Here is an 18,268-nt window from a genome sequence, read left to right as displayed (position 1 = left end):
CATACATTATTATGACATAATGAATTTATTAGTCAATTGACCACATGCCACAAACATGCACTGATACATACACATTTAAACATCTATTATACAGAAACTTTTATACGTAATTATTTCAGATAAATGTACGTTTTCACTGGAGAAAGAATGGGTACCCTTTACTTTCAAATGTGCTTTAATGTCCGTTTTAGCGAAAATGTTTCTGCGACATTTTTGATCTGTCCCTGCTGAAATGAAACCGCTCGGAACAATCTGTTTCCATCTTATTATATAAGTTAAGACCACACACAAGTTTTATATCCTGCGAAACATACTGAAATACACAAGGCTTCACATTTCAAATGCAATCAAAGATGTAGCAACAAATGACAAAGATTTAGCAACCATCACAACATTGGAACGTGAAAGTAGCCAAAACAATGCACACTGCCCTCGGGTCAACATTATACAGGAGAACACAGACGGACCGAGACGGGAGGTAAGTTTTTGAAATGCTCGTTTTCATGCTCACGAAAAAGTGAGATTGGATGTGAGGTCACGGATACGATTTTCTCTGCTCATCTTCTTGAGTTTCATCCTGCGGTTTTGGAACCAGATTTTCACTTGTCTGTCAGTGAGGTTGACGCTTTTGCTTATCTCTAGACGGCGCTCCCGAGTCAGGTACATGTTGAATAAAAACTCTTTTTCTAATTCCAAGGTCTGGTGTTTCGTGTACGGACACCTTTTTTTCCTTCCACTCTTCGCGGTTAACCAGTTGCTCGTCGGTGTGTCGTTTTTAGACTCTGCAAAACAAAAATAAATTAGGGAAATTAAGACACTGTTTTTGCATGAAAAAATAGAAAGAGTATTCTTGCTAAAACAGTTATCATAATCAAACCATTTTTGCCTACAGTGCATTATAATGTAGCCTACTGAGTCTAAATAATAGCCCATGTGGCCTCGCTTGGTCCTTGGTCCGTGCTTTTACTGAATTGTTGTGTTAATTTTATTATTTTTCTTTTTTTCAGTTAACAATAAGTTTTAATAAGCTAAATTACCCCTTATAACAATGCACTTATTATAGCCTACAACTAACAGAAATATGATTTTGTCAAGCCATAGCCTACTAACCATGTTGCGGTTAGTAACAAATATATGGCAATGAATGGTTGCTACATTGAAAGTACATTCATTTCGTACTGAATGGATAAAGCTGCAAACACATTTCAACGAGACACTACTGCTTATATTGAGCAAAGATTGTCAAGTCACTTGCAACAAAAGGTATTTGATGTTAACGCGCCCTCGCAGCGCTGTTTCCTGTTAAGGCTTTTACTGCAACCTGAGTAAGACTCCCATTAAACATTACGACTTTCGGGTTGTTTGTGTTTTATATTGGGTTTTATGATGCCGGAGCGTTCGCATTACACCAAGACGCGATTAATCCGTTTATTGTACCCACCTTTGCCTTCTCTGTGTGGCAATTCAGGGCTGGAGACAGACGCCTCAGTTGAGCAGTTCTTCTCTTCCAGCGTGCTGACTTTGGGCTCCGGAGTCTGCGCAGGGGAAGAGCTCCTTGTGTCCCGATCTTGCGGAAGCTTCTTTTCCACCTCGACAAAGGGCGTTGACTGCGCCTTTGGAGTCACCCTGTTCAGCTGCATTAACGTAGTGCTCGGGCTCATCGTCTCGCTGTCATAGTCCAGGTTTTTCGCCGTCGCATAAGTCTGACTTAGTCTAAAATATCCAGGGACAGGAATCTCGGGATTATCAACGGAACATGTTTCGGGAATCAGGTTGGAGTACGCGGGTATCTCGGACGAACTGACCTTTGCTCTCTTGTCGGAGTACATACAACAGTTAGTTTCTTCTTTTATGCTTTGTGAAAATGTGCAGGTGGACATCTGGTTGAGCGGTTGATCTAATCGACAGGACCTGCTTGGATCTGCCCAGTTATCAGTTTGAGGTATATACGAGTGGACGTTCATGCCCATGTTTTGGTGGTTTACTTCCCCCCGTTTGCCAAGAGACGGCAGGAGTCCACAGGTTTGCATTCCATAGGTTCCCATTTCTGCAGTGGCTGGCATGTACATGTTACTGCTGGAATAAAAATCTGTTCTGCACGCCCCAATCAAGGAATCTACCAAAAACGTGTTTGCAACAGGAGAGCTGTTGGGAAAGGACATTTTGCAGAGTAATTATTATTATTATTATTAAGAAGCAGAGAAGTGTCCCCTATAAGCTGACATATCTAGCAAAACAATCCCTGTACAACCCAAAGAGTCTCTCTGCAACCACATGACACTCTCACCAATGAAATTTGAAAATGGCCTTGAGACGCAGGCTCTTCCCCGTCACGTGGGCGCACTGACACGGTTTGAAGTTTTAGACGTGGTCAACAGCGACACCTAGAACAAGGACTTAAAATTGGTCCCAAGACGGGCAAAATAACATTGTTAAATCCATTTTCAGAATACCATATACAATTAAGACAAAAATGTGACGAAATTTGACTAAAATATACTTCTGAAAAAAGTGCAAGGACCAGGAAAACAAAAGACAGAATTCAACACAGTCTACTTTGTATTTACTTTAACTCCAAGGTCAAGAGAAGAAATGTCGGCAGACACCGCAGAAGGAATTTCTCGTAGTTCATATTTTCAGCAGGCAAAATACTGAGAACAATACCGAACAAAATGAGGCGTCTGACCTAAACACCGCTAACTGGATGAAGGGTGAAAAGCAACATTGTGATTTCTTTTTTTCTTTGTTTGATTTTATCATCCATATTCTATTCTACACCACTGATGTTGCCTGTTTGCAGTCAGGCCGTTTTATCATACGCAAAGGAAATTCAAATGTGATAACTATATAATAATTCGTGTAATACCATGTTTGTTGTTTGCAGTTATTTTCTAAATTAAATTAAATAAACATTGTACTTGTTAAATAAGAATTGAATGTTAGCCAGACTGTGTGTTTTATCACGTTATCATTCACATTATCATTATAAAGATGTAAGGAAGGCTGTTTATATAGCATACCAAATTATAGCGGAAGTCAAATGTTTTAATGAATTTTTATCTTTGCGTAAGTAATGCAGTTCTTATAAATGTTCAAATTGAAGAGGGTTTTTATAAATCCATTTATACGATCGTGCCTTGTGTGTGTGTGTGTGTGTGTGTGTATATATATATATATATATATATATATATATATATACACACACACACACACACACACACACACACATATAAAACGGATAAACACTATGGTTTAAAAAACTTCACTTACTCAGCAAAAACGTTATATGCTACAATACAAAAATACTGTCAAAAGATGCACACTAATATTCGTTATGACTATATATGCAAATATGTCTGCAGAATTAAACAGCATCTACAAAGGTTATCAAATGATCTCAGAACTTGATTTAATGAAAATGCGCACATAATTAAATGCTATCTTTATATGCTGTTGAATTAATCATCGGCAGTGTGCATATTGTCACAAAGCAGTAATATTGTCCTTATATAGTATACATAAAAACTAAAATGTAAAAGAGTTATGAACTTGTTTATATAGAAATCTTAACATAATTTTAAATTAAGGAATAATCATGGCAAATTCTTTACATCATTTTATAAAACATTAAAAGCACGCATGCACGAGCTAAATACGTGGGTTTCCATACACTGAAGTAAACACTATCCGTTTCCCCAAATAATTAATACAAAATACAGAATCACTGCAGAGGACTGACATGTGAAAACAGACATAAACACCAAGCCGGTACACAATTTTCATATTTGTAAATATAATAATTTGATGATGACACATGTCAAATAGGCCGACAAATATACGAAATGCATAATTTATCTCGGTTTTCAAATTTAAAGGTAAATACATTTATACTCATTTACTCTCTAGTAAATAGTGCAGGCTATGATTTTTTGACAAAGGTTTTGTCTAGGCTATTTAAATTGTTGGTGGGTAATAAATAGATGAAATGAATAAAAATAGACCTACGATTAATAAGAGGATGCCATAGAGATGAGTACAGTTTAACAACCGTAGAAAATAATTTATTTTTTTTCCAGTGTACACGCAAATCTGCCGTCTCCCATGCAAAGAACGGTTTACAAAATATATTATAAAACTAAAAGCTGAGGAAGACCTTAAAAATATGCTACGTTGTAATGGGCTATGCTTGCAATATAACGTAACGACGACAACAACAAACCAACAAGAACAATCATACTAGTTATAATAGTTTTAATAATAAGGTTCTGTTTATGTATGATCTTCTTTATTGAAAGGACAGAGAAAAAGCGTGTAAAAGGCAATGAGAATAGGCAGATGAATACCGAAATTGTCTTCCCAATAAATAAATCCTCCGTACACAACTAAAATATATTTGCTAAGGTAATTTTTTTTTTTTTTTGAAATATAATGCAGCAGCATAAATCTAATTAAGGATAGAAGTGAATAGTGACATATTGCCATTAACAGTACGCGGGCGTAAAAACATTATATTAGATCACATAACTCCGCTCAATATCATAGTCATTGTTTTTGAGAACAGCTACACTTGGATTACTACACATAGCACCAGGTCAAATCATTGCTGTAAGTCCGCCCTCTCGTGGCTTCGAGCAGTATCAACAAAATGTAAATAAACTAAGGGATGTCTAACATTCCTTATTATGACAGGAAATAAATTACAAAACACACAACAATATTTAACTAACTTGGATATGTGGTACACACAGCTAAAACATTTAGGAAACTCACATCTAGGGGGAAAAATTGCTAGTAAATTTCTGCGTAGCACTACAGAAATCAAATTTGTGTTTCCATTATATTCTGCTTCCACAGAGGTAGTCGCTTCTTAAATATATGTCTACAGATGAGATAATAATCAACAATGTATGCACCAAGAGTCTTTTGTAAGCGTTTTGGTTGTTTAAGAATAGTCTTAAGAAGACACCACCGAAACACTCGCAGTAGCCTTATATTACTGCACTGTTACTCTTGCCTAGATCCTTATTATGAGAGAAAAGCCTTATGGAGGAAGTGATATGATTGTATTTATATGGTTTTATTTTACATGGGTTTATATTCACCTAGCCAAACGGCGTCTATGTGTAGTTGCCGGTAGTATTTAACCTAGTCCTTTAAGAGGTAGGTCTAACTGCATGGAGGCCTTTAAAGACAGGTCAGTATTGCCAGTATAGCGAGTGGATGCAGCGGCCATATTGAACCGTGCTGCACTGCGGCGCCTCTGAGAGGGCGTAGTTTTTCAAAGAGAACCTCAAAAAGGCGCCTTTACTTATTCAAAAAGGTTAAGGGTGACGACCTTGACATTACAGAAGTTCAAATGCAATAATTCATTTTAAGTTTTACATTTGTTGACGACATCTAACTCTCTAAACCACTATGGAAAAGCCAGTTGCTGTGAGTATTATCGTGCTACATTTGTTATAAACCGGCCGGGTAACGCTTACAGAAGGGTGGTGATGTGTAGTGCGCAGGATTTTACACCGAGGATTTCAAGACACTTTTTTAAAAACTTTTATTTTATCACATACTAAGTTCACATCTTTCTAGACAGAAAAACAAAACATCTGCACCCGTTGTGTTTCAGGGCAAAGTCGCAGTAGAAGTGGATAGTGGGTCCAATAGCCCCAATTTAATTTACTGCCCACAGTTTATTGTACTGTCTAGACTGTTCAAGGTTTAGTAAATAGCCTAAGTGTAAAACAACATACAAGGAAGGGAATTAGTCAAAGACCTAAAGTTACCATTGAAAATAGTCCTCTCTCTACCTCACGTTCTTTCATCCTCTGTAATGATCAAAAACATATAGTGTTCGTCTGAAAAATAAGAAGGCCGAACACTAAGAAATGCAACTCTGTTAAATAACTTGAATGTTATTTAATAACAAATAACTGTTAAATATGAAATTATGTGGTTGACTTACACGCGCACTATCACACACAAAAGGCGTCACAGCAACAGATAGAAATATGGTGTATTTTTCTATTTATTTAATACATAGATACATTACATGCTTCAAACGAATAAATGCATACACAGTTCTACCTCAAAATTACGTACTGATTTAATGTAACCAAACGCATTGCTGCTTATGCAGAACTTGAATGTATTTCATGGAACAATGCAAAACACAATAAATAAATACAAATACAAAGCTACTGCATTTCAGTGGCATTAACACAGAGTGTGAAGAGATTGTCAAGGTACCTATCTGTTCCTGATAACTCATAATTTCCGTCATCGCGAATACACTGTTGTAGATCATTTGTGCAGAATTTGAATGGCAGATCTCATTAATTTTTGATAGCAAATATTTTGCATAGTTTTAAAATACAGAGTTGACGTGAAAAAAAACCCAGGTGTCCGACGAATGGATGATGTCCCACAATTATGCCATAATAGAATATCCATCGTTTCATCGTCTCATCGGCCAATATCATGGCTTTCAGAACAATGGATTTCCAGTGAAATACTGGAGACGATCTCGGTTCAACTTTTTCTCCTTCATCCTTCGGTTCTGGAACCAAATCTTCACTTGTCGGTCTGTAAGGCTGAGCATTCTGGACAACTGCAGACGTTTCTCTTTGTTTATGTACACATTGAAAAAGAATTCTCGTTCAAGTTCTCGGATCTGGTATTTCGAATATGGGCATCTCTTTTTTCTGGACTTTGTTGCACCTACAAAGAGAAACGTAACTTGATTACATTACAATGAATTAGAAGTCTAACTCGCTTGCAATACAACTGTAGATACGTCAGGAGATAACATTAAAAGTTCGAGTCAATTCGATACTTCAGATAGGCTACTAATGCAATTCCTAAACCGTTTTCACAATAACTGTTCTATTGTGTAATTCACATTGCAGTTACAAAAACAATTGCAGAAACGGGATTATGTATACATAAACTTTAAAACAACACAAGCTCTGCCACATGAAATACACTCAAGCATGCCAGCGGCCCACACGCTCAAGCACACACACACACACACACATACACACACGCGCGCGCGCGTAACGTCGAAAAGCATGCACGCAAGCGCACACGAGTAATTAGATTAAAGTGTTTCTCTTCTAAGTTAAAATATTTTGTGATATAAGTAATTACCACTGAATCAAGCAATAAGCTGAATGTTTTTAAAACATTGTGCTCTTTCACGATTCGTATCGCAACGATAATTTCTATATTTGCAACAATTTACCCGCGAAAATATATAGGCTATATATATATATATATATATATATATATATATATATATATATATATATATATATATATATAGTTCATATAGTTCATGTAACCTTTTTATATATAATGATCCGACGAAAGCTCCTCCACATCGTTAAGATATTTACAACAGCAAAGAGAATCTTACTAGCTACATAAAAACTTTTGCATGCTTATAAAGCGGCACATAAAAGCTAACCGATAAAGTAATGTGAAGTGAATCGCATTTAAAAGCGTGGACCTACTTGAGTCAATGTTCTTTTCTTCGTCGCAGGTTGATATTGAGGATTCCTCCTCCATGGTTTCGGTGGGGTTTCGTTTGGTCTGCTCCGCGCTGTCTGTAGACACATTGCATGCAGCATCTCCGGGGACACTCGTATCTGGCTTTTGTTTGGATTGCTCAGGGTTGGGCTTCTCAGAGTTAACAGACTCAAAAAATTGATCAAATCCTTGTGGAAGCACCCCATTTTGGCCGACGTTGGTGAAGAAATTGCACGAGGAGTTAGTACCACCGTGATGGCTATACATGGAATCGTTCTTAAAAATCATTTCCGCTCTGTTTGATGACTGCAGGAGATCTCGGTGCATTATCTCCTCAGTTGAATAGTACGAAGCGTAATTGCCCCTGTAATGCCATTTGCTCGGATGATCCAGTCCATAGTCCCTGAAAGTCACTTCACGAACAGGTTGGACTTGCGCTAGGTTGGAGGAATAGGGAAAATTGACTTGACACGCTGTAGTTTGGGGTAAAAACGTCGAGACCGACGAAAAATCAGGAGCAGAAACATAGTACGGTAAATACATATTAGATGCACAGTTGCTGCGATCCTCGTAGTCCGTCATTGCTCGCTTTAGCCTTAGAGGAAAAATCGTCTGCTTGACTGTTAAACTTTGCCCATCTATTGCACCATATGCGTGTGGATAGGACTCGCGAGGAAGAAAAAATCGGAAACGTACGCTGACGTGCAATTCATCTTGATCGATTCTTGAGGTAATTGTGTCATGTGATCCGGTAAAAAAAAAAATTACCATATATCAATATCAGTCATTAAGTAAGCGGCTCATAGGTAACCGCATGGAGAAGGTCATTGGTTGGCTACATTTTTGAAACTCCCTTGTTGATTTCCTAGTGTGCATTACAAGGCATTAGTAAACAATCACAGAAAAAAAAAACACATTAAATATTTCGTTTAAAATCATACAATAGTTCATAAAAATAAAGCACCTTTATCACAACGTTAAGTAATCTATTTCCAGCGCACCATGTTAAGTTTGACTATTCAGTTGCTTTATTTTAAGATTTTCCTAGGTTTCCCAACCTCTTACCATCACGGCCGAAAGAAAACTTCGACGACTGATGCAAAACTGCAATGTTTTAACCTCTTTCGTTCCCGATACTCGTTAACTGAGACAATCATGCCTTATGATCAAAATGCACTGTACATTTTTTAAACACAAGGTTTATATGCAAGTTTCTGAAGCTGTAACCTACTCTTTTAAGAAGATTCCTGGAAAGTCCATATTTTGTTCTACCTTGGGCTATACAGACAAGACATATGGAAGACTGAAAAAGAAGAGGAAAAAAAATAAGTAGGAAAAAATGTTGGAGCCAACAAAAAGGTAATGCATTTCATCAAATAGTTATCTGTCGTGATGCCAGTGAAAACATTTTCTGATTATTCTACACAGTCTACAGAAAGTAAAAATTAAGTCACAGTGTAAACGGTGTACGAGAATGCTTTTCCAAAAACGGCAAAGTGCAATATAAAGCTAGTAAAGCATAATAACATTTTCAACTGTACCTTTCTTTTTAGCGTGAAGTAAAATCTCCATTTTAGTCTGATAATGTATTCCCGTAGCCACGATTTAAATGAAATTCCTCGACACAATGATTGAAAGGGATAACAGGAAGAGATACACAGATTCACACTGCCAAGTACAAAACAACTGTTCTGGCTTTGAACGTCTGTGGTCTGAGACAATGCGCAGCCGGCAATCACCATCAGCCGCCAACCAAATCATTTTATTGCACAAGCAAAAGGATGTGCTATGGTGTAGTGTCCTGGGTGGAGGTAAAAAGTGACTTGTATATTCCTACCGAGAGACTACACAAAAAGTTCAACTTTACAGGTTTTTTTCCCTCCGATATATACACATCTCATATATTTATATATATATGAGATACAAAGTTGGTGTTTAGCTTATAAAACAAATAAACAAACAAAGTAGTTACATTGTTTTTGTACTGACTTGTACTGGTTTTATTTTAAAAATGTATTATTATTATTATTATTATTTAATCTGCATATCTTCTTATTGTGACTTATACAGATAATAATGTTTTTATTGTTAAATTTTCGCACGGCCTCTATATTTACAATGAATAAACATTCCACAATAAATAAACGAATAAATAAATCTGATTTAGTTTTAACAGATGTTAAAGTTCATGTGCGCATAAATAGCAAGTTAGCTGAATCGCGCAGTGAAGTCTTTAACGAAATCTTGTACTATCCATAATTAAGAGTTTTTTTCATGTGCTACTCCTTTGCTCTGTGTAGAACCGTGTGTTTAACAGTCGATGTGATGTCCAAAGATTTTTCGACACCAAATACAAAGATTTTACATATATATATATATATATATATATGTGTGTGTGTGTGTGTGTGTGTGTGTGTGTGTGTGTGTGTGTGTGCGTGTGCGTGTGTGTGTTTGTGTGTGTGGGCATGTTTTTGTGTCATATCAGGACACAACTCTGTATAATGACATGGGTATGACACAGGTATTACAAGGAGAGGGTGTGTTATGAGGACATAACACATGTCCCCATTTTTCAAGATGCTTATAAAACATAAAGAATTTCTTGAGAAAGCAAAAATGCACAAAGTTTGTGTGTGTGCATGTGTGATTTCTATATTTGTCTTCATTTGACAATTTCGGTCATTAACTTGACCGTAACTTTGTATTGGCGCCCCCAGTTACTACAGAGGTCGAAAAACGTCTGGCAGTGATCTCAAGAAAATTTCATTCCATTTGTTTCTTGCTTTTCCAGTCTTTCAACACAGTTCGGTCTTTATCGCATTTAAAGGGAATTGTCAAGACAATTTATTTGGACCAAAATTAACTATGTAATATTTGTAGTAATAGTGGATAATATCAATGAAATAATATACTGGTAATATACTTATATTTGGTGAGGTTGTACAGCGGTAGTGTTGTGCAATCATGATTTTAACTTGCGAAGAATAATAACCACTTTACAATGTAACTACTGTGTGTGTGTGTGCACACCTTTTGCTTTACTATAATTGTACCACATTGTTTACCAATATATATTGCAGAAAAACAGTATAAGTGCATTACGTGTGGATTAGAAAGATGGCGTTGAACATGGTCCATATGTCACTAGTTTGTCATAGTGATATTAAAATATCTATTTTTTTATATATATATTTGGTATGGGCCAGTTTTATCTTTGAACGCAACTGATGGTACCACTGATTTCCCTGTTCCATATACTTTTTCAAAATGAATAATTATTCCAATTAATAATCAGCAAGTTTATTTACGGGCGCAATGTGAAGAAATTATTTGAAGCAAACAAAAAAGAGATAAAATAATAAGATTGTACTAAATATCTACAAAAGGAAATACTAGTAGTGACGAAATAATTGTTTAGCCGTTCAATCTTTTATGACTTATACACCATTACCGCATAGTTACAGCACTTAGTTAGCTCGTTAAAATTCAGTTTAATTCAATAATATATAATTTCAGAAAATATAAAATGATGGCGATTCATGGAATAAAGATATTCGCTCTCCGGTGTTTGTGTATTAGCATAAACGAACTTGAGCTTGGACTAGAGGCACCACTGCTTTTAAGAAGAGCATTTTAGAATCACCCATCGAATTAAACCAGACAAACATCGCACAAGAAGCTGAAGTTTAATGTAATGCATAATTTACAGAACACTTAATAAATATTACACGTAACACATTTGGTTAAAATACAACAAAACTTAAATTTTTAGATCGGAAGATACAAACCAGGTTACATCAAAATGACTAAAGATTGGAATGTCTGACAGTTTATTGACTCCAGTTTGCTATGTTAGCTGCCCAGTGCACTTTTAAATGACGCCAGAATGTATGCTATGAACCCAATATACACATGACGTTCCTATTCTAATTTTAGCTGCGGTTTTTTAGACTATATATAGCAAGCTAGCATTACCACTTTGGAATTAGCGTTTTTCCACCAAAAACATACATCCAGACATAGCCTATACAAATACAGCGACTTCATGGCTAATACATATAAATGTCAAATTGTTCAGCTGTAATTATTCCATAGTTTATTCAGTTTTATTATATTTTATTTTATATTAAATTACATTTCATAGGTTTTCTGGATATGATCGTTTCCAGATAGAAGGGCTTGGTGGGCTTCAATCTCCGTCATAAAAGTCACTTGTATGAATGATGTCACCACCTAAAAAAACAAATCCTTGACTATTATTATAATGAAAGAAAGAAAATAATTAGTAAACAGTAAAGGTATGCTCGCGCATCATAAGTCTTTTTTTCTTCATCCTGCGGTTCTGAAACCAGATTTTCACTTGCTGATCACTCAGTTCCAATCTTTCAGAAAGCTCCTTTCGTTTCTGTCGGTTTATAAATTCATTCATCATAAACTCGTTCTCCAGTTCGGCTAACTGTGTCTTCGTGTAAGGTTTCCTCTTTTTTTTTGATCTCACCTGTGAGGGACACCACGGCAGTCCTGGGAAAAAGAGAGAGAAAAATATTAACCGTTCATACTTATTCTTGCAAACCACTGAATGATAACTTCATCGATGATAACCCTTAAAAACACAACTGTCATTTATACTAAATCGTGGGGCATGCTTAATTATTATTATTCTTTGTATTTTTTTCCTTTCTGAAAACAAACTTGTGTTGAAAAGTTAAGCGTGGAAAACTCAATGGCTGAAACAGCTTGCCTATCACCGAATAAAGCAAACGGTTTTATAACATCACACATACAAAGACTACAGAGTAAAATCCCCTGAAATCAAGAAAGAAGTTGTGTAGGCTACCATCGGAGAAGGCTGATCTAATAGTCAGGGTGTCCAGTGATGGTTGCATTTGAGCGATGGAACTGACCGACTGCTTTGAAGCATCAGTCACTGGCTGGTCAATGAAGTTAAGTTCATTCTGTGCAAGCATGTTCTGCTGTCGCCTCTCCAAGTTTGAAACTTCGTTGCTGGCGGAGTCAGTAGTGAGTCTCTGTTCACTCGCGTAAGATGCATTAGGTCGTCCAGGCTCCTCTGATTTGTGGCTGACATCTTGAAAGTAGTACCTCCCGGATTCCTCCAGTGAGCCCTTCTTGTGAGTGTTGAGGCTAGCGCTCACAGAGGCTGAATTGCTAAAGAACGTCTGAGAGTAGCCACTGTAGGCGCGGCTCTGGGCCGGAGTAGTGCACGAACTTGGAGAAGTCCACGGGAGCGAGCACAGCTCTCTTCTACCATAGGACATCTGCGAAAGCCCAGATAGATGGACTCCATTGCCTCGCAAGTTTTGGAGATACAGGGAGTCAGAAGAGTGAAAATTCAAAAGAGGAGCAACATACCCAGAACTAAGAAGATTGTGCTCGCACATTTCTGACGAGCTTTCCCGAACGCTTCTTAAAACCGTTTTTAGTAACCCCTAAAGAATACTAGCAAGGTAATTGTTGATTTGTTAATGCACCATCACGTGTTATGCAAAGTCAAATGTTTGGTCACGCCCATGTGAGGGTAGTGCGGCAAAGTCAGAAATAGGCATTGCATAAAAAGCATATAAAATAGCAAACAGCATTTGCAAACAAATTTCCGGTCTATTTATTTAAATAAAATATTTTTTGTACAAGCAAATGCATAAAAAAAAATATAGAAAACAATAGAAAATAAAAATCATAAGAATATAAATAAAACTTGCATAAAATGATACCGTTTATTAAATAATGAAGGCTAGGCTACAGAAAGTAAGATTGCTTGTGCTTTTGGCTTGCTTATGGGGAAACATGCATTTGGATGGTGTGTGTGTGTGTGCATGTGTGTTATACATACACACATACAAACATGTCATATGTAAAACTGCATTACTAATATATATATATATATATATATATATATATATATATATATATATATATATATTCGAACAGGTTGATTATTATATTATTATGTTATACATGTTTGTTTATTTATATGGATATTTCTTATGAATTGCTTTCATTTTTATTTTTTTATTTTTTTATGAATTGTTCGAAATAAAGATTAATTCAATTCAATTCAATATATATATAAGTAATGCAGTACAGCTGGTTTGGCTACATAGTCAAAAACTGCGTTCGTGTTTTATTAAGTAAACAGGGGTTTAAAAAACATTAAGCTCACAAACACATGCTTAAAAAAGGTTTGAATCTTTTCTGTGAAATAGCCTATTACAATTTTGATATAGGATTATCTATTATTCAATAATAAAAAATTAAAAATCCCTTTTTTTTGCCTGAAAATGCCTGAAAAAAAAAAAATTCGTTACAGAGTGGCGATATCTTAACTCGATTCATTCATTTCAATCTATAAATTTAAAATAAGGTTTAGGTAAAACACGATTCACTATTTCTATTCTGTGAAATATGGGAAGTGCAAAAAAAAAACGGCTATCTTACATAAACATTAAAGTTGTCTTGAGATGCGCACCTATCGGCGCAAGAAATTAAACATTAGACTACTTTAGATATCGGGTTCTCTTTGTAATCTGTCCCTCACATTTGACACTGTAGGAAACACAAGTTATATTTTATCTTACCTTCAAAGATTTGTCCAAAACACGGTTTTAAGAATGTGCACATACACGCACGTGCAAGCAAAGTGACTATTGTAAACAGGCAGTTTCCGGAAAGAGTGGAGACAGTACAACCTCCCACATTTTACGGGTCCAGTAAATTCAAGAAAACCTTTAAAGTCTGATTGCTTTAGAAAGTCACATGCTGTTGGGAAAGACAACACAGAAGCCCAGAATCATTTGTTCAACCTTAAAAAAAAAAATGTGTACATGAAAATGATATTGTAGTACATCAGTATAGTTCAAGGTCAAAGTCCAGACGCGGATTTACCAAAAACAAGTCCAAGTGCATTTAAAAACCACAGTAAACCCGTTTGTCATAGTCTAAATTTCATTTACAATTTGTCCCAAACAACCAGACAGAAAATTTGATGAAAAGCATCGCTTATAAAAGCTGAAAACAGCGTGACAGAGAACTTTAACATTTTTCTTTAAAATGATACTGAGCCGTTGTTAAATCCTAGCATGAATTTGCCAGCGATTCGGCAAAACGTAAAACCGCTGCGAGTTGCCATGAGAGTCCCCAGGGAAAGTATTTTCCGACCAACAAATATAACTTTTTTAGCTCTACAAGTTTTTTTTTTGCCACTGCATGTTACATATTTATTAATACCCTAAAGCGCCATATTTTCTATTAAATGATCAAAGCTTCTGAATTAATTCTCAGAATGGTTTGCTTTTAATGCAGACATGTATTTGGGCTTAAAGGTAAGGTACACGTTAACCGGTAGGTGGCGATGCAGATTCATGAATTGGTTGCCAGTTTTATTCACGAGACCTCTTGAAGTCAAGGTCTAGTCTGACAAAACGTCTCAAGGTCAGTGAGAAGACCCAGTTCAAAACATGTTAACGTTTTAAATAATGCAATTCTATTTGAAAGGAAACAAAAAAGGTTTGTGTTGTGCAGATTTTTCTCTTGCCTTTTTTGATTTTCAAAGATTTTCAGTGAATCTTTAAAAAACCAGTCAAACACTAAAACAATTATTTGTGGGCCGATTTAGCAAAATAATAACCGTGTATGGATATCGCACTTAAATATTGTATCTAAAACTTTACTCTTTACATTTATCACATTTACACAAAGCGACTTCGAGGACATTTGAGGCATAGCTTACATTTTACCAGAAGCCTATGAGTTCCCATTTATTCATGTTTAAAATACATCAACAGACCGCTGCAGGTCTAAACAGTTGTGCATCCGTACTATTATGAATATCAATCCTCTACTGAAATTCATGAATGTTTCTCAAAGTAGGGCTACATAAAATTGTAGGTCTATTACTGTTAAACATTAAATTCAAGCAGTTGAATACACGATTGTAAAGCGCTTTTTGGGTGTACAGCAATACACAGTAAAGTTCTATATAAATGCATTGATTCATTCAGTAGCTTTGCAATTGCAATAAATAAATTAAAACACTTGAATAACTTTATTATAAATGCAAAAGTACTCGCAAATACTGAATTAATCATAGACTGCAATTTTCACGCTATTAGCTACTCGGTGCTTCGTAGAACCCAGCCTCAGTCTTTCAACACAAATTAGTTTTAGTCGCTCGGATCTCTTAAATCAACATTACGCTTGATATTAGTGTCAAAGTTACAGATCCGTCCATAAAACTACTATTCAAGACTAGGCACTGCACTCACATGAAACGAAAATTAAACAACATTTTGACTGAAAGGAAAGATCAGTGGCCTGGCTTATGGTGTAGAAATAACGGCAATGGCAATTGTTTAACAATACTCAAATTATATATATATATATATATAAAACAACTGGGAGGAAAACCCCTCAAGTTAATAAAAAAGAACATAGGGCTAAACTCTAAACTATATAAATCAGCATATACATGAGTAAACTTTTAATAGGTTTAAAATTAAATGCTGACATTAGGTCTCTTCTTATCCTTTACCCGACGATTTTGAAACCATATAGTTACTTGTCTCTCAGACAGGTTTGTAGAAAAAGCGATCCGTTGTCTCTTTTCTTTTGTAATGAACGTAGTGTTGGTGTTTTCCCGCTCGAGCTCTTTCAGTTGCAATTTTGTGTAGGGAACCCGCTTCTTTCTCCCGCGCGGATAGAATGAACCCGCTGTTCCCTCTGAGGAAATACAAATCATTATAATCATAGGGCTGCCTTTTGTTAAAAGATCTTTTTATTATTCCAGGAGTAACAATGATGTAACATTCATTGCAATTTACCTTAAAACAGCCTTTCAAAGAAACACCTTCCAATAATATAAATGTTAACATTAATTTATAACCAAAATAAATGGCGTCTTGTAAATTTCCATCCAAAGAAAGAAACACTATTTACTTACCAGGGAACGTTTTTAATTTTTGTCCTGATTAATTTCGGCGGACATAGCCTGTACTTATTATTTATTTTAAGAATTATTTTAACTAGGCTACTTTAATACGGTCATGATCGTGGCATTTAATAAGGCGGTGTCAAAACTAATGAAGAGAGGCGAGGAGTGATTCACAGAGCAGATATGACAAGTTTTACCTGTTAATGATGGCTTCCAGAAATGCGGGCTCTGCGTCTGGTCTTTGGAGCAATAAAGTTGACCGCTGCAATTGTTTGACCAGTTCCACGGTGGGTGGCCTTCCATCGTCAAACACGTCTCATGTCTGCAATCTCCGGCCATTGTTTTATGAACTACAGGTAAATCAAAATAGACAGGGTAGGAACCTGTGTAACTTTGGTAAAAAGCGACCTCCTTAAGCCAGCCATAGTCCACGGGTTTACTGGCAGACTGTCCATTCGCATTCTGTTTTACAACACTAGACGGAAACACGGCGTTCTGTGAAACTTTGCAACCATAACAACTTACGAGACGACATCCAAAAGTGACTGAGGAGCTAGTGCCAATGTTGGCTGGAAAAGAAACGTAAGGAGTGAGAGACTCAGCGCTTGTCGAAGTGGGTCGCTCCGCCGTGGAGAACACCGGAGTTTCTGCTGCTGACCGGCTTGAGTGCGCCCTGAAGGCAGACGGGTAAACATTTCTTAACTCCTCATTTAACCCCCTTGCTTCCATATTTACTTGCACACAAAGCGTATAATGCTTTGCAATTTAACACAAAGTATTTTATGAGCTCAAATTCAGGAAAACTGTGCAGAGAGAACAATCTCCATTTATAAATAGCTTTTATGTTTATTTTGCGGACTATTTACGTAGGTCAGATAACCTGGTACCTGATTGGATAGTGTCACCATGTGACATGCAAATAGTTAAGATGTATTTGGACAACACCACAGTGTAGTTTTCACTTGTCTATGCGTGAACCTAGTTTAAGGTAGTTTAATCAGGGGAATAAACATGGTTAAACAACTTTTTTTAATTTGGTTTTGCATTTATTTGATATATTTTACAATTATTCAATCACAATCAAAACTTTTAGCTTAGGCAGCACTGCAATGGAAATGTCTCATTAGACATTAGCCATAATTTAAATTAAATTTGAATCTCAGAATGGACTGCTATAATATTTTTAATATAGCTAGGTGGCTCAGAAATGTGTGCATGTTTTTGTGACATATCGGGACACAACTTTGTATAATGACATGGGTATTACACAGGTATTACAAGGAGAGGATGACTTATGAGGACATAACCCATGTCCCCATTTTTCAAAATGCTTATAAATCATACAGTTTTTTTTTTTTTTTTTGAGAAAGTACAAATGCACAAAGTTTCCTGTGAGAATTAGGGTCAGGTGTAGGGTTGGTGTAGGGGCATAGAATGTACAGTTTGTACTGTATAAAAACCATTACGCCTATGGGATGAACCCACTTTTAAAAAACAAAACAAAAAAAAAACACAAAAAAAAAAAAAAAAAAGTGTGTGTGTGTGTGTGTGTAAAACGATTTTGTGAAAGGAGGAAAATGCATGGAAAGACTATTGTGTTGCAACACATAAATTATTTATTGAATTGAATTAAACAAGTCTTTATGAAGAATGTATTAAAAGTATGTGTAAGTGTAATTTTGTGGTTTGGAGTTTGTCTTCTTATGATGCACTTTAGGATTCTAATACTCATAACAACTTTGAGATCTACAGTCACTTTTATGATTTAGCCTACCAAAGCTAACCACTGCTTTTGGGGTT

General features: G+C 36.0%; 5 protein-coding genes across 5 annotated transcripts in view; 1 reads left to right on the top strand and 4 right to left on the bottom strand.

Annotated features, from left to right (window-relative positions):
* The window catches only part of atp5mc3a (ATP synthase membrane subunit c locus 3a), a 330,629-nt gene that overhangs the window by 75,008 nt on the left and 237,353 nt on the right, over positions 1-18,268 (top strand). The gene's annotated exons all lie outside the window — the stretch shown is intronic.
* hoxd10a (homeobox D10a) lies at positions 7-9,186 on the bottom strand. Its single transcript, XM_059499522.1, has 3 exons — positions 9,066-9,186; positions 1,442-2,384; positions 7-782 (listed from the first exon to the last, which is right to left on the bottom strand). Exons 2-3 carry the CDS (start codon positions 2,160-2,162, stop codon positions 508-510), a joined length of 996 nt encoding a protein of 331 aa, XP_059355505.1. The 5' UTR covers positions 2,163-2,384; positions 9,066-9,186; the 3' UTR covers positions 7-507.
* On the bottom strand, positions 6,004-9,059 carry hoxd11a (homeobox D11a). Its single transcript, XM_059499521.1, has 2 exons — positions 7,509-9,059; positions 6,004-6,714 (listed from the first exon to the last, which is right to left on the bottom strand). The coding sequence occupies exons 1-2, from the start codon at positions 8,293-8,295 to the stop codon at positions 6,482-6,484; spliced, it is 1,020 nt and encodes a 339-aa protein (XP_059355504.1). The 5' UTR covers positions 8,296-9,059; the 3' UTR covers positions 6,004-6,481.
* Positions 11,473-13,097, bottom strand: hoxd12a (homeobox D12a). Its single transcript, XM_059499311.1, has 2 exons — positions 12,362-13,097; positions 11,473-12,045 (listed from the first exon to the last, which is right to left on the bottom strand). The coding sequence occupies exons 1-2, from the start codon at positions 12,921-12,923 to the stop codon at positions 11,807-11,809; spliced, it is 801 nt and encodes a 266-aa protein (XP_059355294.1). The 5' UTR covers positions 12,924-13,097; the 3' UTR covers positions 11,473-11,806.
* Positions 15,228-17,226, bottom strand: hoxd13a (homeobox D13a). The gene is made up of 3 exons (XM_059500763.1): positions 16,666-17,226; positions 16,046-16,257; positions 15,228-15,263 (listed from the first exon to the last, which is right to left on the bottom strand). The coding sequence occupies exons 1-3, from the start codon at positions 17,195-17,197 to the stop codon at positions 15,228-15,230; spliced, it is 780 nt and encodes a 259-aa protein (XP_059356746.1). The 5' UTR covers positions 17,198-17,226.

This window comes from Carassius carassius, chromosome 19, assembly GCF_963082965.1.
Source record: "Carassius carassius chromosome 19, fCarCar2.1, whole genome shotgun sequence".
In the NCBI taxonomy this organism is placed as follows: domain Eukaryota; kingdom Metazoa; phylum Chordata; class Actinopteri; order Cypriniformes; family Cyprinidae; genus Carassius; species Carassius carassius.
The sequence above is the reverse complement of the archived record's forward strand: the minus strand, read 5'-3'. Positions and strand labels throughout refer to the sequence as shown.

Coding starts and splice junctions, on each gene's coding strand:
- hoxd11a (XM_059499521.1), bottom strand. CDS start 8,295: ATGGTAATTTTTTTTTTTACCGGATCACATGACACAATTACCTCAAGA. Junction 6,715..7,508: donor AGAAAAGAACATTGACTCAA/GTAGGTCCACGC, acceptor TTCTCTTTGTAG/GTGCAACAAAGTCCAGAAAA.
- hoxd13a (XM_059500763.1), bottom strand. CDS start 17,197: ATGGAAGCAAGGGGGTTAAATGAGGAGTTAAGAAATGTTTACCCGTCT. Junction 16,258..16,665: donor CTGGAAGCCATCATTAACAG/GTAAAACTTGTC, acceptor GTATTTCCTCAG/AGGGAACAGCGGGTTCATTC. Junction 15,264..16,045: donor AGGATAAGAAGAGACCTAAT/GTCAGCATTTAA, acceptor GTAAAATGTAAG/CTATGCCTCAAATGTCCTCG.
- hoxd12a (XM_059499311.1), bottom strand. CDS start 12,923: ATGTGCGAGCACAATCTTCTTAGTTCTGGGTATGTTGCTCCTCTTTTG. Junction 12,046..12,361: donor TAGATCAGCCTTCTCCGATG/GTAGCCTACACA, acceptor TCTTTTTCCCAG/GACTGCCGTGGTGTCCCTCA.
- hoxd10a (XM_059499522.1), bottom strand. CDS start 2,162: ATGTCCTTTCCCAACAGCTCTCCTGTTGCAAACACGTTTTTGGTAGAT. Junction 783..1,441: donor GCCACACAGAGAAGGCAAAG/GTGGGTACAATA, acceptor TTTGTTTTGCAG/AGTCTAAAAACGACACACCG.